This window comes from Sciurus carolinensis, chromosome 8 (assembly GCF_902686445.1).
Source record: "Sciurus carolinensis chromosome 8, mSciCar1.2, whole genome shotgun sequence".
Taxonomy (NCBI): Eukaryota; Metazoa; Chordata; class Mammalia; order Rodentia; family Sciuridae; genus Sciurus; species Sciurus carolinensis.
This window is the reverse complement of record NC_062220.1, coordinates 87881434-87896431: the sequence shown is the minus strand read 5'-3', so window position 1 is coordinate 87896431 and position 14998 is coordinate 87881434. Positions and strand designations below refer to the sequence as shown.

The 14998-nt window shown below is 41.6% G+C and overlaps 1 protein-coding gene across 3 annotated transcripts in view; it reads right to left on the bottom strand.

Moving 5' to 3' along the window:
* The window catches only part of Creb5 (cAMP responsive element binding protein 5), a 387517-nt gene that overhangs the window by 7289 nt on the left and 365230 nt on the right, over positions 1-14998 (bottom strand). For all 3 annotated transcript variants that reach the window (XM_047562022.1, XM_047562021.1, XM_047562023.1), the window contains 2 exons: positions 7427-7750; positions 3388-3615 (listed from right to left, as the gene is read on the bottom strand). In XM_047562022.1, the coding sequence (XP_047417978.1) occupies positions 3388-3615; positions 7427-7750 (552 nt within the window). The remainder of the gene's footprint in view (positions 1-3387; positions 3616-7426; positions 7751-14998) is intronic.

Genomic DNA, 14998 nt, shown 5'->3' with positions numbered 1-14998 from the left:
TACTGAACACAAATGGTCTACTGAGCATAACATCAGTGGTGATCTTTGCCACTCTATCAGAAAGAAGGAAGTAGATTTCTTTAGTTTAAGGTCTTTCTAGAATGGAAGATGGAAAAGCAGTGGGTTAGGTTAATAGAAGTCTTGCTGGACTCCTCCTTCTACTCCTTACTGGTTGCATGATATCTGGGAAATCTCCTCATCTCCCTGAAACTCAGTTTCTCCCTATATAAAATGTCACATTGGTGGTTTTGAATTTTCCCTTGATTCCTTACACCTGTGCTGACCTCTCGGCCAGAGATTTGTTCTGAGACTAGGAAATGAAGTCTGGGGTTTTGATTTTGTTTTCTTAGGTCTGGTTTTTCCAATCTGAAATGCTGCAGCCTAACTAGAAGGTTCTATGCTGGAAAACAACTCAACAGTGGCAACTGGCCATCCAGACCTTGGGTATTCCATTTGGCTGAAGTTTGTTTGCTTAGCACCTTCCATTTCTGTTTATTTAAAATTTGGCTTACTGAACCAGCCTCAAGAGAGACACCTTTTTTTTTTTTTTTTCTGTTGACAAAGGTCCAGTGAGAGGGAAAGGGTCACTCAAAGGTAGCAGAATTTGCAGTGTCCTCTCCAGCATCACAGGGCATGATGCAGAACCCGCAATGTCACAGAAAACACTGGATGTTTGTGGCTTCTGTCCTTCCGAAGCAGAGCAGTGGTTGGAAAATATCAACAACTTAGTCTTTTAAGAGATTTTCCCTTCTTTGCACACTGCATTAATAACCAAAGGATATGGGTTTCTGTTGTATGAACTCAGTAGATTTTTCCCCCTAGTTTCCAGGAGCTAGAGTTCTTAAAATCTCTCTCTCTCTCCCTTCTTCTTTTTTTTTTTCTAGTCATTTTGCTCTAAAGAAGTGGAAAAAAAAAAATCAGTGGTCTAGTCAAGGGTAAATTTACCTTGAGTACTTTGTGAAATCGGCCATAAAAATGTACATGTCAAGTCATGAACTCATCTGACCTCAAACTCAACCAGCATCGTTGCTTTCCTGGCTCTCTTCTAGGACCTGGAGTAACTTGGCAAGGACTCATTTTACTTATCACTGACTTAAAGACAGCTGGCATGTGATATGTGCCAGTGGCTCTTCCTGGTAAGGTAATGGTTTTTAACCAAGGCTGATTTTGCATCACCACCATGATCCCAGTCCTAACTCCGGACATTTGGCAAGGTCTAGAGACATTTTGGTTGTCACTATTGGGTGGAGGGATACACTCCTGTGCTCCTGACACTGAGGGCAAAGGCCTCCAATACACAGAGTACAACAAAGGAAGATGGGGCCTAAAAGTCAATAGTGCCAACATTAAGACAACCTGCATGTCTCCGCCATGCTTCTGCAGGCTTAAGGATAGGAACAAATTCCTGGGTCCCACCCTTACTCACTGCAGGACCGCTGCTGCAATATTTTCTAGTTCTACACAGACCAGAATGTTCACTGATTTATCATGTATGTGCAAATCAAATAATTTTAAAATGTGTAGTCTTATCCTTACCAATGATACCTGTAAAATTTCAGGTTTGGGGTTCTAATTACATTTTTCAATAAATATCAAGATGAAAGCGTGAGTGTTAATATCAAAGCATTATCTGTGCTCTACCACAAAGTGTCTCAAAGACTACTGTGCCTGCCAGATTCTAGGTGTGGCTTTAAAGGTGCTTAGGTCCAGTCATTCCCCTGTGGTTTGACTCCCTGAAATCACATCCTTACCAAGTGGTCAGGCAGTCATTTTGTGGCCATTCCAGAGAAGGGGCACTCACCCACTGATTGAACACAACGTTCTCGAGTGTAAACACTCTACTAGACACAGGGGAAAGACAGTGGGGGAGGGGTAAAAAGACATAGTCCTGACCTTTATGTGGCATACAATATGGGGTGTGGGACAATTGGTATGTGGTATTTTTTCCCCATATCTTGTCATGTTTCCCAGTTTCTTGCTCATGTCCATCTCAGAAAGAACAATACATTTAGCAGGGGAAAGTCGAAATCCATAAATGATGAAATTTAATCAATGTATAAACCGAACTTTCCTCATCTACTTTGGATTTATACACTGGTTGCTCTAAGGGCATTTCCATTCAATGGAATCAAGAATGCAAAGGCTGTTGGGCCAATCTGCAGTGGTGTATGCCTGTAATCCCAGTGGCTCTGGAGGCTGAGGCAGGAGGATCTCCAGTTCAAAGACAGCCTCAGCAACTTAGCGAGGCCCTAAGCAACTCAGCAAGACCCTGTCTCTAAATAAAATACAGAAAAAAATGGAGCTGGGGATGTGGCTCAGTGTTTAAGCCCCCCTGGGTTCAATCTTTGGTACCAAAAAAAAAAAAAAAAAAAAAAGCAAAGCAAAGGCTTTGGGGATTTGGGACACTAACTACTTCTTCCTAAGGATGCACCAAGGACCAGATGGGGGAAGAGGATGAAGGTGACCTATGACTACTAAGATGCATGGCCTACCTACTTTGGGTACCTCATCCATTTCTGCTCCTTGGTCATTCTCTTAGCTCCTGGAGGTACTGGGTTATAATCTCAACCTTACTGCTATCCCTGTTTGTCACATGTCAGTTTAGCTGCCTTGTTTTTTCTGGTGAGAACTGCTCTCCTATTTGATATCAGAACAAGGCCCTGAAGTGCATTATTTGTGTTCTATGCCCTGGGTACTAGAGTTTCCTGTGTTTCTCCAGACACTCCAGAAGTTGCCTCATTATAATATGTCCCCAGTGAAGCCACTCAAGAAAAGTAAAATTCATGCAAGGTTCAAATCTTGCTGAGTTTTGAAAATAAGATGGAAATTTGTCTTTTCTTTCAGAGCAAAATAACAATCATAAACCTTCCTTTCTTCCACTCAACAAAAATATAGGTCAGAGGGTATAAACCAAAGTGATTCCCTCAACCTGGTGAATATGATCAGCTACTTTTCAGTTCAAGACTTATTCTGTGTCAGGTACTGTGTCAACTGCTTCCTAGACATTAGTTCACTTATTTCTTCTAAATATTCTACAGAGTTATGGTTCCCTTTTCATACATGAGGAAACTGAGTCAGAGAGGTTAAACACAGCAAGCAATGCTGAGCCAGGGTTTGAACCACTGTCTGATCTAAGTCTGAGCTCTCAGGCCTACGACTTAGCTGGGTGGGTCCTCCCTCTCCAGAGCTTTGTAGGTGGAGTGACTGAAAACTGAATAGGCTATTTTGTTTGTCCCAGAATTAATAAAACTGGATGAGTAGGCCTGTGGCTCCTCTGCAGGCAAAGTGTGTGGTATGACTGTGTAGGTCAACAGGAGCCTGCGGGGCAGGAAATGCCAACTGTGCAGAGGGCCTTAGAGGACTGAGGAAAGAGACAGTGGCCTGCACCTGAAGCTGCATGTTTGTCTGGGTGAGTTCTTCTGCTTTCTTTTCCAGTGACATCACCCAGACCTTCCTCTTCTGTCTGCAGCGGGTGGCAGCGGCCCGGTTCCGTTCCAGAAATTTCCGCCGCCTTTCATCAGGATCTTCATCCACCACCCTTCGCCGGCGTCCCCCTGTGGGTTGGGGCGGCTGTATTGTCTGGGTTGGCTGCATCTGTTGCGTGGCTGGTGAAACCTGTAGGCACAGAGAGGGAGGAGGTGATGGTAACCCAGAAGGAGAAGGGAAGAAACCTGAGCTAGCGTTCCAATGCAGAGCACAGAAAGCCAGTCGCTTTAGTAAGCACATTGAGATTGTTTTCTATGAATGAAATAAACGATGAAATCATACCCACGAAAGAAAAGAAAAAGCATCACTGAGCTTTAGTCTGATGTTCTGCCCAGATACAGGAATGACTCACAAAAAGATGTAGTCGGGAGGATTTTTCCCTGACAGGTATTTGGCCAAATCATGCTAGAGAAAACTTTTTTTTTTTTCTCTCCTTCAGGTGTTAGAAATGTTTCTGTTTAAGGTAATTTCATAAAAAACTTTAAAGTAGCCAATGGATGGCTATGGGGTGAAAATAGAGGTCCAGGTTGTCATCTGCAGGAAACCTCTGGCAGGTTGCAGTTCCTTTCATTCAAGGGATGTTACAACCACATCCCTAGACAAACCTCTGGGACAATCCCTAGACAATCCCTAGACATCACTGCTGTGACTCCTATTGAAAGAACCCCATCAAGCCAGAAGATGGCTGGAATCCTATTTTTACTATTTCACAGTTCTTCATGCCCAGGACTAGCTGGACTTGCAGACTCCAGATGGGTCTGCTGGTCCGAGGAGCTCTGAGTAGGGTGGAGGACAGAGCTTCCCAGGTGATTGGGAGGCATGGCCTTTGATCTGATGCTGCCCTGATCCTGCTGCATGCGTAGGATACAGAGGGATGGTGCACATGACCACATCCCTGCACTGTAAGGGAATCCTAGGAGTGGCAGAACACTTTATTAAAAAGTTTCACTATGCTTATAGACTCTTTGTAAGGACTGTATGGGACTCAGTGACATCTAAGGCTTTGAAGACCCCACACATATAGCTTTATTTTCCTCCATAAGGTAGACATGCAGCACCTTGTGAAATTTCTATAGCTGAGTCCTTACATGTCTGGACACTGAATGCTTTTCCTACTGCACTTTTCTCCTTCCTCCTTCTTCATTCTCAATAAAGGGTGCCTTTCCCCCTTTCCCATTTCTCAGCCACTCAGGTTTATGGCCATAATACCTATAAAGTTGTTTTACAAGAGACATTTAACCTGCAGAAATAACAGGCCAAAAAGTTTTTTAAATGAAGCCAAACAACCTTTTCTACCACATTCCAACCCTTGGATTGAAATCCATCAGAATGACTGTAATTGCACTAATAATGGCTACGGGTTGACATCAGCTGAGTGATGGTGATAGATTTCAATCCTAAACTCTATCAAACCTTCTATGACTAACTGTAAAAGAATCAGGCTCAGGAGTGAGGTCGAACTGCATCTCAGTAATTTTATCTAAAGCAAAGACATTTTCTAAAAATTTTTTATTGGTGACTCCTTTCCTCCTGATCACAGAGGAGTAGCAAAATAAATTAATTGTCTAAGGTCTTACTCACCAGAGTTGCTGGTGATGACATAATCCTTGTTATTGGCAAAGATGTAGCGCTTGTCATTTCAGATGCTAACTCCTGAGCTCACTCCCGACAAGCCAAGCAGTAGGAGGAAAAGTGCTGTGTGACTGTTTTTGCCTTTACTTTTTCTTTTGTGAATAACTAGTGGTCTCTTATTGCCAGCCCCAGATAAGGCTAGGCAAAACTGGTTTTCCATCTCTACTGCAGGGACCTCTGTTTCAATACCAAGTCCCCACTCCCGTTTGCAATCAACCTGCAACTGGTGACACTTATCCTGTGGCTTTGCCTGAATGGGGTAAGCCAGGTGGGGTTGTTTTAGGTGCAGTGCAGGTTCTGGGTTTAAGGGAGGTGAAAGGTTGGTTAAGAGAAATTCTTGGTGTCCATAAAGTGACACCTGGACCCAAACTCACACATTTGTTTCTGCATGATAATCATAAGAAAGAGGAAAAATTGCAAATGCAACTCTACAATCAGAAATTGTCTTCCTGGTAATTATTATTACTTATCATTTTATAGTAAAGTGAAATTTTCTTGGCAAAGATACTCTGCCAGTTTTGATCAAAATAATAAATTGTTATTTTTGAAAAGGCAGAATTTATTCCAAATCATCTTGTAGTCTCAGAGTTGGAAGGACTTTTACAAATCTCTATTCCTTCTATTCAGATAATCATACTATTAGGCAACATGACAAGATCTCTGTGATCAGCCAAGTTGATAAAACTGAAGATGGGTATTTTAGAATACAGTCTAAATTATCTTGCTCAAATTTTAGCAAGACCAAACCAGGATTCTTTTTTTTTTTTTTCTTTAAGTATGGGATAAAAAAGAAACTGTTGGTGCAGCTAATTATAATAGCAATTAACTAATTGCATATACAATTGGCCACTTAATGACTTGAAACAGAGGGCAATTGGCTAATTGGCACTTAGTTAATGAATGGCTTTTATATGTAAAGAACTGTTAAACTTGCTGGTGAAATAACTTGCCCAATAAGGCAACCAAACCTTGATGTTCTCCTTTTCCTTAAAAAATCAGTATATGACTTAATTTGTCTATCTTTGACCTGGTAGTTTTCTTTCCCTCTTTTTAATACATGTCCCAGTGCAACATTCAACTAAAAATGTGACTAAAAAGGTGGTCCAGATATCATTTTATTGCTAAACTTCTTCTGAATTATTTTGGTTTGGAATTTATCATGGCGAACACATTTTGAAAACTTCTACAGAGATTTAAATACTCACAAGAGTCCATGAGTTTAGTTTATGATTACCCCACTTTGCAAAAACTGAGGTTTAGGGAGGTTAATTGTTCTTTGTCCACAGTCACACAACGAGTAAATTAGAAAAAGAACTGTTCTGTCACTCTAAAGCTCTTGTCTTTAGAGAAGGAAGATGGAGGAGACCGTGAATAAGTGCTACTGGCGGTCCCAAGCTTCCGACACCATTCTGACCCAGCTGGTTGGGACCTGGCAGTGCAGGATGGGTGGAGGGGACTGACGAAGGTCATCCCACTGGAGGATCCAAAGTGTCTGGGGCCAGCCATGTTCTTGGACGTGCCCTGCTTACTAAAACCCCCTCCTGTACAGGGACTCGCCGTCTCTCCTTGGCCTGAGTGACATAACGTCTGCCTGGTCCCCCAACCCTCTTTCAGTTTAGTTTAAATGCTGGCTTTCTTTCTAGCCACTCCTGGTGACTCTCCACCCCTGGGATTTGGCCTTTCTCTTGGTCTGATCATCTATGAGCTTGGCTCTCCCTCTGCTTCCTCCAACGCATTTCACATTTGGTGGGATGAGTCACCTCTCCTCAGCATTTACACGGTACCTTACGCCCTAGCATTCATATGGAGCTTCTTTGTCTGCATAAATTGTTACTCTTTAGATTTTTAGCATTTACTGACACAGGACGATTGCCCTTTGTATTCAACTTCCATTTCACAGGTGACAAATTTGAGTCCCTAGGAGGTTATAAACATAGCAGACAGAACCAGGGTTAGAATTAACTTATTTTTCTACTCATTTTTCATCACTAGCTTAAATTCCTCCTAATCCTCCCATTATTTTACTGTTCTTAGGAGCTGCTTTGAAACACACCACAAAATACATTTCAGAGAACTTCAAATTGATAGTCCTCCCTCCCTACAAAATGGACCAGAAATTTACTATATTATTTATAGAAATTATGATCTGATAGTGTCCTATGGGTAACTCCTGCCTCAGGAAATGAATGGAGCTACCCAGAACGTTCTATGGAACACCCAGGCCTGTCAAAGGAGGTTGCTGCAGATGGCGCCCGTTGGAGCTGGCACCTTTAGCGAGAAGGGGAAACTGGTCATGGAGAGGATCTACCTGTGTTTGGCTGCCGGTGTGCAGGGGCGGGTGCGGCGAGGTCTGGTGATGTGCTGGGTGTGCGTGAAGGTGGGAGTGGGAGTGGTGGTGTGGGTGGTTCTGCTGGTGGTGGGGCTGAGGGTGAGCGTGGTGGGCTGGGTGTTGGTGCTGGTGCGGGTAGGGGTGGTGGGCTGGCAGCGTCTGGTGCTGATGCGGGTGTGAGTGCATGTGGTGGTGCGGCGTCTGGTCCTGCCGGGAGCCCATCATTTCCATCATGTGTCCCATGGTGTTCATATTCCCGTTTGACATGGCGGCAGGGTGGTGGGTCAATGCGGCCTTCAACCTCTGAAACAGAACAAAACAAGAGGGGACAACTGAGGTCACTCATGGACACAACAGGAATTCTGAAGCAAACTGACTCATGGTTTCAGTTTGATAATATTTCACAGCACTATTGTCAACATTTGCTACTGATGGCAGGACAGATTTGATATTAATTTCATACTTACATATTGTGGGAGGTTGGAGGGGCAATGTCGGCCATAGCTGTTAATGGACTTTTTATGGCTACTGCACAGGACACCTATCAAGATTCAGATATTCCACTAAAAGGTATTTCCTACTCTGTAATCATTTACCATACTCTACTGATGGCTAAAAACAAGTGCAAACCAAACGGAACTGTTCAATATGATATGATACACCATTGAACAGAGGCCTCCCATCTGACACATTGCTGCATTTTGTAACAATCAGAAGAATAAAAGAGTCTGTCTCCCTCAAAAGATTTCTCAGATGCATGCAAGAAATGTTTCAAAATTTCAAATGGAGGAAGATTACTATTGTTAATTTAGGGTTTCAATTTAGCGTTAGCAATCCATAACCTCTGGAGGCAGTGTGTGGGTCCTCTTCATTTGTTACCAGAGTATTCCTCACGGTCCCTTCTGATAATCTAACTTTTCTCACATGGTAACTTTCTTCCAACTTTGACAAGGAAGTGAGGGACGTAGAATGACCTGGATTATTGCACGTGTGCCCTTCTGCAATGGTGTAATTCTAGAACAAAATCATGGCTCATTAACCAGCAAGCAGGACACAAATAACTTCTACCTGAATCTAAAGCAGGACTGAGCCAACTTTTTCTATTAAGAGCCAGATAAGGGCTGGGGAGATAGCTCAGTTGGTAGAGTACTTGACTTGCAAGCACAAGGCCCTGGGTTTGATCCCCAGCACCGCAAAAAAAAAAAAAAAAAAAAGCCAGATAGTACATCTTTTCAACATTATGGACCTTATAGTCTGTCACACCTTCTCAACTTGGATGTCCTTGTGCAAAAGCAGTCATAGACATTATGTCAATGAATGAGCATGATGTTTATTTTATCATACAACTTTATTTAGGGACAGGAAGTTTGAACTTCAAATAATTTTCACATCATGAAATGTTACTCTACTTGTGATCTTTCCTCCTTAATAATTTAAAATGTAAAAAACAATCTTAGCTCTGAGTCATATAAAGGCAGACGGTGGGCAAGATTTGGACCACCAACCATAATTTGCTAAACCCCCTCCAAAGGATCAGTTGGTTACCAACTATATCCCAGCTTCTTCAAAATTGTTTTGCCTTTATGTAGGTAATTATCATCCTCATCCTGAGGGCCACAACATGCAAAGTACTGTGTGAGGCAGTTACTCTTTGGAAATATATCCTACCCAGAGACAAACGTCTGACTGGCAAACTTCATCAAGTATTTACTAGGGATTCAAGTTCTCTCCAGATTTGGACTCTTATCTGCCTGATAGTGGTGTGTAATCAGTGAGAGAAGGAAGAGTTGCATTTAAAGGATGATGAAAGCACTGCACTCCAGCTCTCTACAGCATTCATGATTCTCAACCATCAAACTATTAGAAAATACTAAATTAATTAATCAAACTTTTTAAACATAAAAAAATCCTCCATTAGTTTGATTTTTTTTTTTTTTAAAGGAGGGCAGGATAGCATACTCAGTGATTTAGATAGTGGTTAAAAACATTTCCTACATCCTGATCCACTAGCCACCTAATCCACCTGCCTCCTCTCATGAGAAAGTACACATGCCACTGGGAGGTGATACCCCACTGGGTAAAGATGATCCTGAGGAAGTTATGCTTCCTGAACACCTGGGAAAGGTAGACACTGGCACCGTGTTGACCTCTAAAAAGGAAAGTGAACTATACTCCTCCTTTCAAGTTTTAGAAATGATTTCACTGTTTTTATAAAAATGCTCATTATAAAAATTTAAACAATGCTTAAGAGTGCAATGAAGTCAGCCACCCAGGAGCCAAATGCATTGTTTAGACTGGTGGGTGAACAACATTCCAGACAATTCTATATGCAAATGCAGAGGCAGACGAACAAGTAGGATAATTTTAAAACAGGAGAATCATAAAAAAATTTAATAACCCTCTGACGATGGCATAGCAAAGAAATGAAGATTGAATGAATTGCTTTACATGTTTCTTTAAACCCAAAAATGTTTCTGAATGATACTTCCCGACTTAAGGGTTAAAAAAAAAGTATGAAAAAATTATGTTGAAATCATAATTTGTTTTTAAAATTGATCTACTGGATAGTATTGATAAACTTTCTAAACTATGTTTTTATAATTTCATTCTTATAAAAGTATGTAACTGCATAGTAAAAGAAAGAAAATCAGCTACTGCCTAGTGTTCTTCCCCTAAGCCCCAGTCTCACTCCTTACATGTAATTACCATGTACCTTTAGAAATTTGCTTAGCATTTATAAGGATATGTTTATGCAAACTTTTTATAACAGCTTTGTAACCTGCTTTCTGTCACTTTATCAATATATCATTTACATCTTTCTATATCAGTGAATATAATTGATAGTAATGATAAGCATTAATTGAGCACTCACTATGTGCTGGTCCTTATGCTATGTTTCATAAATGTTAAATCCCTAAGTCCGCAAGGAATGACCCTGCAAGACTAGTGGAGGTGAGAGGCAGGGCCACATGCCCAAGCTCAGCCACTGAGGAGGGAGGTGTTCCACCCACCTCAGAAGTCTGTTCTCTGCATGGCATAGAAGGTGTGGGAAGGCATGCCATTCACCCTTTGCCAGAAGCAGGAATAAATGTGTTATGCCACCTCCCATCATCAAAAGGAACGGCAGAAAAAAGGAGAAGGGGCCAGAAAAGGTGTCAAGATGAGGGTCAAGCTGTGAGGTCCAGCGGTAGCCATGGGAGTCAGGTGTGTCTGTTAGCAGACAACTGGAGACCCAGGCACTCTCTCCCTGGAGTCTGGTGGAGGGGAGGATGGATAGGAAGAATTTTCAGGAAGCTCACTGGCAGCACAGAACCATGCAGGGCCCAGCATCTTCACCTCCCTTGTGCATTTGAGAGGAACTGACAACCCCCACCTCCATTTCAAAACAGATACAATAAGGAGGGCTAAGGTCTGTGCATCCCTTCTCCCTCCTCCACTTCTACACCTTGGGGGGTTAGAAATGTCTTTGAATTGTTTAGGGATGAGGACCAAAGCTCTCAGTCCCTGAAAGGTGAGACCCTGTCTCCCCATCATCCCCCTGTTCTTCCCTGGCCTACTTTTAGTCGTTGGAGGGAGCATGGCATTCCATCTAAACACAAGGCCTTTGTGTGTAAATCAATCAATGTAAATCAATTCCTGATGATGTATGGTCCCAGTAGAACCATATTCCTTTAAAAACATTTCTGGTTTGTAGGGCTGGGGATGTGGCTCACTGGAAGGGGGTTTGCCTAGCATGCATGAGGTCCTGGGCTCAATCCTGAGCACACACACAAAAAAGTTTGAGTTAGTTTGTATTGTAGTTATATGGTTTTTAGTATGATTATTCCATTAATATCCATCAATCATCCCAGATCATGAGTTTCATGAGAAGAGGAATAGGGTTAAATTTTGCTCAGTGTTAATTTCACAGCTTTAGCACAGAGCCTGGTACATGTTAGACATGGAATTAATATCTTTGGGATGAATGGATGAGTGGAAATGTGAATGAATGAATGCAACCTTCTGAGGCTTATGATGAGGGCAGTAGTATTTGTGTCCTGGATCACTGCCGGTGGTATTTGTATGGAAGCATAATTTTATCGGTCAGCTGAGTTAGAATCAACTGCAGGAGGCCTGTAGGCAGATGGGCTATAATAGCAGTATCAAAAGATCTCCTGCTCCACATGCAGCCTGCCCTCTAGAAAATGATATCAGAGAAAAGAAAAAGAAAACATAAATAAATAAGAGGAATGCACATTAACTTCCTCTTGATATATTTTCCCTGAAAATGAGGCATGGAATATTGAAAAGCTGTTTGGGAGTGGGTCGTCGTGTTGTCTCTTCAATGCTACAGACAACTTTCCCCCCTTTAATTAGGAGCAAATGGAGTCTGACAAATAAATACTATGCACCAGATCTTCATCTCTCAAATAATTAGCTTGTACTGTTAAGGGAAATTACTTGATTGCCTCAAGTCTGTTCTTGCATGTTCTACGCCAAGACAATAACACTAGCATTGCTAATAACGTTCCGTTTAACTATTTATTCACCCGACAAATATTTACTGGGTTTTGACTACGTGCCAGGCACCATACTAGGCACACTGTTACCCGCCCACTATCTGAAGCAAACGGAAGACAAATAAAAACAAAGCTTTTGAAAAGCACTGGTGAGAACAAATACACTCCTAGGTTTGGAAATGAAGGCTTACAGCCTCCCTCAAAAAGCTTCAGGTCTCTGGGTCGAGTTTACCCTCTAAACATCAGTCGCCATCCTATTTGAAGGAAAGCAGTGAAGATAAATGATTATCAAGCTGCTCTGCATATGCCACATTTAATATTCTCCATGTCATTTCAAAACAGTCTGGGACACTTCTCAAAGTCCTAAGGAGCCTGCTGCTTCCCTGTATAACGGTGCCAGTTACAGCAACCGCACTGTAAATCATTAAAATATACCAAATATAGATATTTGTACCCCACTCTCTGAGCGATGATAAATGACCAGTAAATGAGTCCAAGCTGTATTTTGCAGAATGATTTTTCTTTTTGAAGCTGAACTGTGTCTTGTTTTAAATAACTTTCTGCCTAATGCCAAGAAAAGGCAAGGGAGAGAGAAGGAAATTAATGAGCAAATAAACATATTTTTCAGCTCTAAAATCCAGGGCTATGACTGAGATGGGCCTGCAGCACAGAAAAGGAAAAAAATTAAAAAAGGATTCCGTTGACTTTCTATCCTTTTTTACCACATTCGTTTACTTGAAAGAGTGAATTGGGAGAGACTCTCAGAGCGTGACACACAGCTGGTTCCAGTCAATAGGGGTCATTTTCACTTGCTCTGTGTATTTTACCAGCTCGTTGTTCACTGTTCCTGACGGGAGGGTGGGCTGCTGCCCTGGATCTGAGTCTTGGTAAGAAGCCAGCTGTCCCCATCATCCCAACCCAGTGTGGCCACTACCAAAATGGCCGGGCCCCAGCCCCTCTTTCACTTCCCACGTAGCTTGGTGTGTGTCCCAGCAGGTCTTATGAAGCCCAGGTACACGCACTATCTTTACTGCCACCACCATGCCTGCGTTCCTGCGGGAGTATGCACCCGCCCACACCCACCCCAGGCAATTTCTCTCTCATTAACAGCTTGCTCATGCCAACTAGAAACATTTGTGGGACTGTAAAAACTTTTCTTCTCCATCTTCAGTGAGGCAGATTGCTTGGACTTTATAGACTCTGAAAGCCAAGCCAAATTATTAAACATTATTTGAAAGTCAGTTGAGTGAGGAGTGGGGAAGGTTGGAGCATTCTTTCTAGAAAGATTTTAATTATGAGTGGCTGTTGGGTTTTGTTCCAGAAAGGACTAGGATATCAAAATGTAGTGTTTCTGGGTTGACCCCAAGCAAGAAGCTGTCTACATACAAATATGACAAAAATCTGTATTTCCTTTTTAAGGCAAAACATTACCATTGGTATTCTCCTCAAGTCATGACTGTAAAATGTGAATTTTTTCCATTTCCCACACACCCCAAACATGGTGGATCACAGAAGTGGTCAACACAGGTTTTTGAATGGCCGGGACGTCAATGGTATGAGACCATAAACTTTCACTGGTTGTGTCTTTTAATGCCAATGATTAGTGACTTCTTCTAGCTTATCCATCATTTTTTAAATTAAGTCTCCAAGTTAGTAAAACAATAGCAATAACAACAACCCCCAAACTGATATTTATATGCTGAATTTAATAATCATAAATGGTTGGTTTTGATTTTAAAACGCTTCTGAACTTGAAGAGAAGTAGATGTAGAAAGAAAACTATCCATGCTGATCATGGGACAGTTACATACTTTGAGCTTCGCTGGTCATGGTAGAAATAGTTTTAACGCCCAGAAATACACCTGGGCTTCAAGGTGAGCCTTATCCTCCAACCGTGATCACACAGTGAATCTTAAACTCCAAGTATATTTCAGGATTATCATTAGATAATGAACCAAAATCATACTTGTTTTAATCACATTTGGAATGAAATGCACTTTCTTTCAGAATTCTCATAAAGTAACTCAGCTCCAATGGTGCACAATTTATTCTTTTGCTTTAGATTTTTGCTTGGTAATAAAACTTCAGATTAGTTTATCAGATGGGAGGAGATATGACCTACGAAGGAAAGGATGCTGCATGACCTAGAAAGAAAAAAATATTCATATTATTTTTCATTTTTTAGCATTAAAAACTATTAATGCTGAAGATATTAGAGATGATGTAATCAGTACAAATAGAAAGTTGTATTGTAGATGGATACTCTAGCTTACTGGAAAATGACTCAAGGAAATCTCACAAATAAGAATGGTACCTGAGAAGAGTGGAAAGTCACTGGTTCTAGTGTGAGCAAGGGTGAGAACTGGGTTTTGATCACACCCAAGAGTGAGATGATGCATTGCACTTCGATGGTTATAGAGCCCAACAAACCCGAGAGACAAATCTTAGCAATTTCGCTGCTAGCCTTTTTCATATTAATACCTAAATCATACATTAATTACAGTTCTGCAAGAGTGAGCCTTCAATTTATTCTTGTTAAATGAAGAAATTAAGGAATGCACATTTATAGAATGATTTTCTTTCAGATAACCACTTCTCTGTGGCTCTTGGACTCAGCAACTGTCTTTTCTAATTCATCACAATTGTGAGCTTCCCTGAGGTTGTCCATTTTAGTGAATTTCAGAACAAACTGCTGTTTGGAGAGCTGGTCTTAACTCTGAGACAGCTTTAAATTCTTTGCTAAATAAACCGCATATCCTGGTACCTTTACCTATGGAAGAAGGCAGAATCCTTAGCTCCCTATTCCAGCTAATGCTTGCTAAGTGTCAGGGGTCCAGGGAAAATAGAGTTGCATGAATGACTCAAAGAAGGGAAGAAAAGCCAGTGTTGCGGAGAACTTCGGAAAAAGAAGACAGATGACTTGGAGTGAGAAGTCTTGGTTTTAAAGCCTCACTCCAGCAGCCTGGGCTGTCACCTGGAGCTGCAAGTCCTTCTCCATGACATGGCCATATGTGATCAGATAGGAAACTATATAAACCATAAGGAAATATTA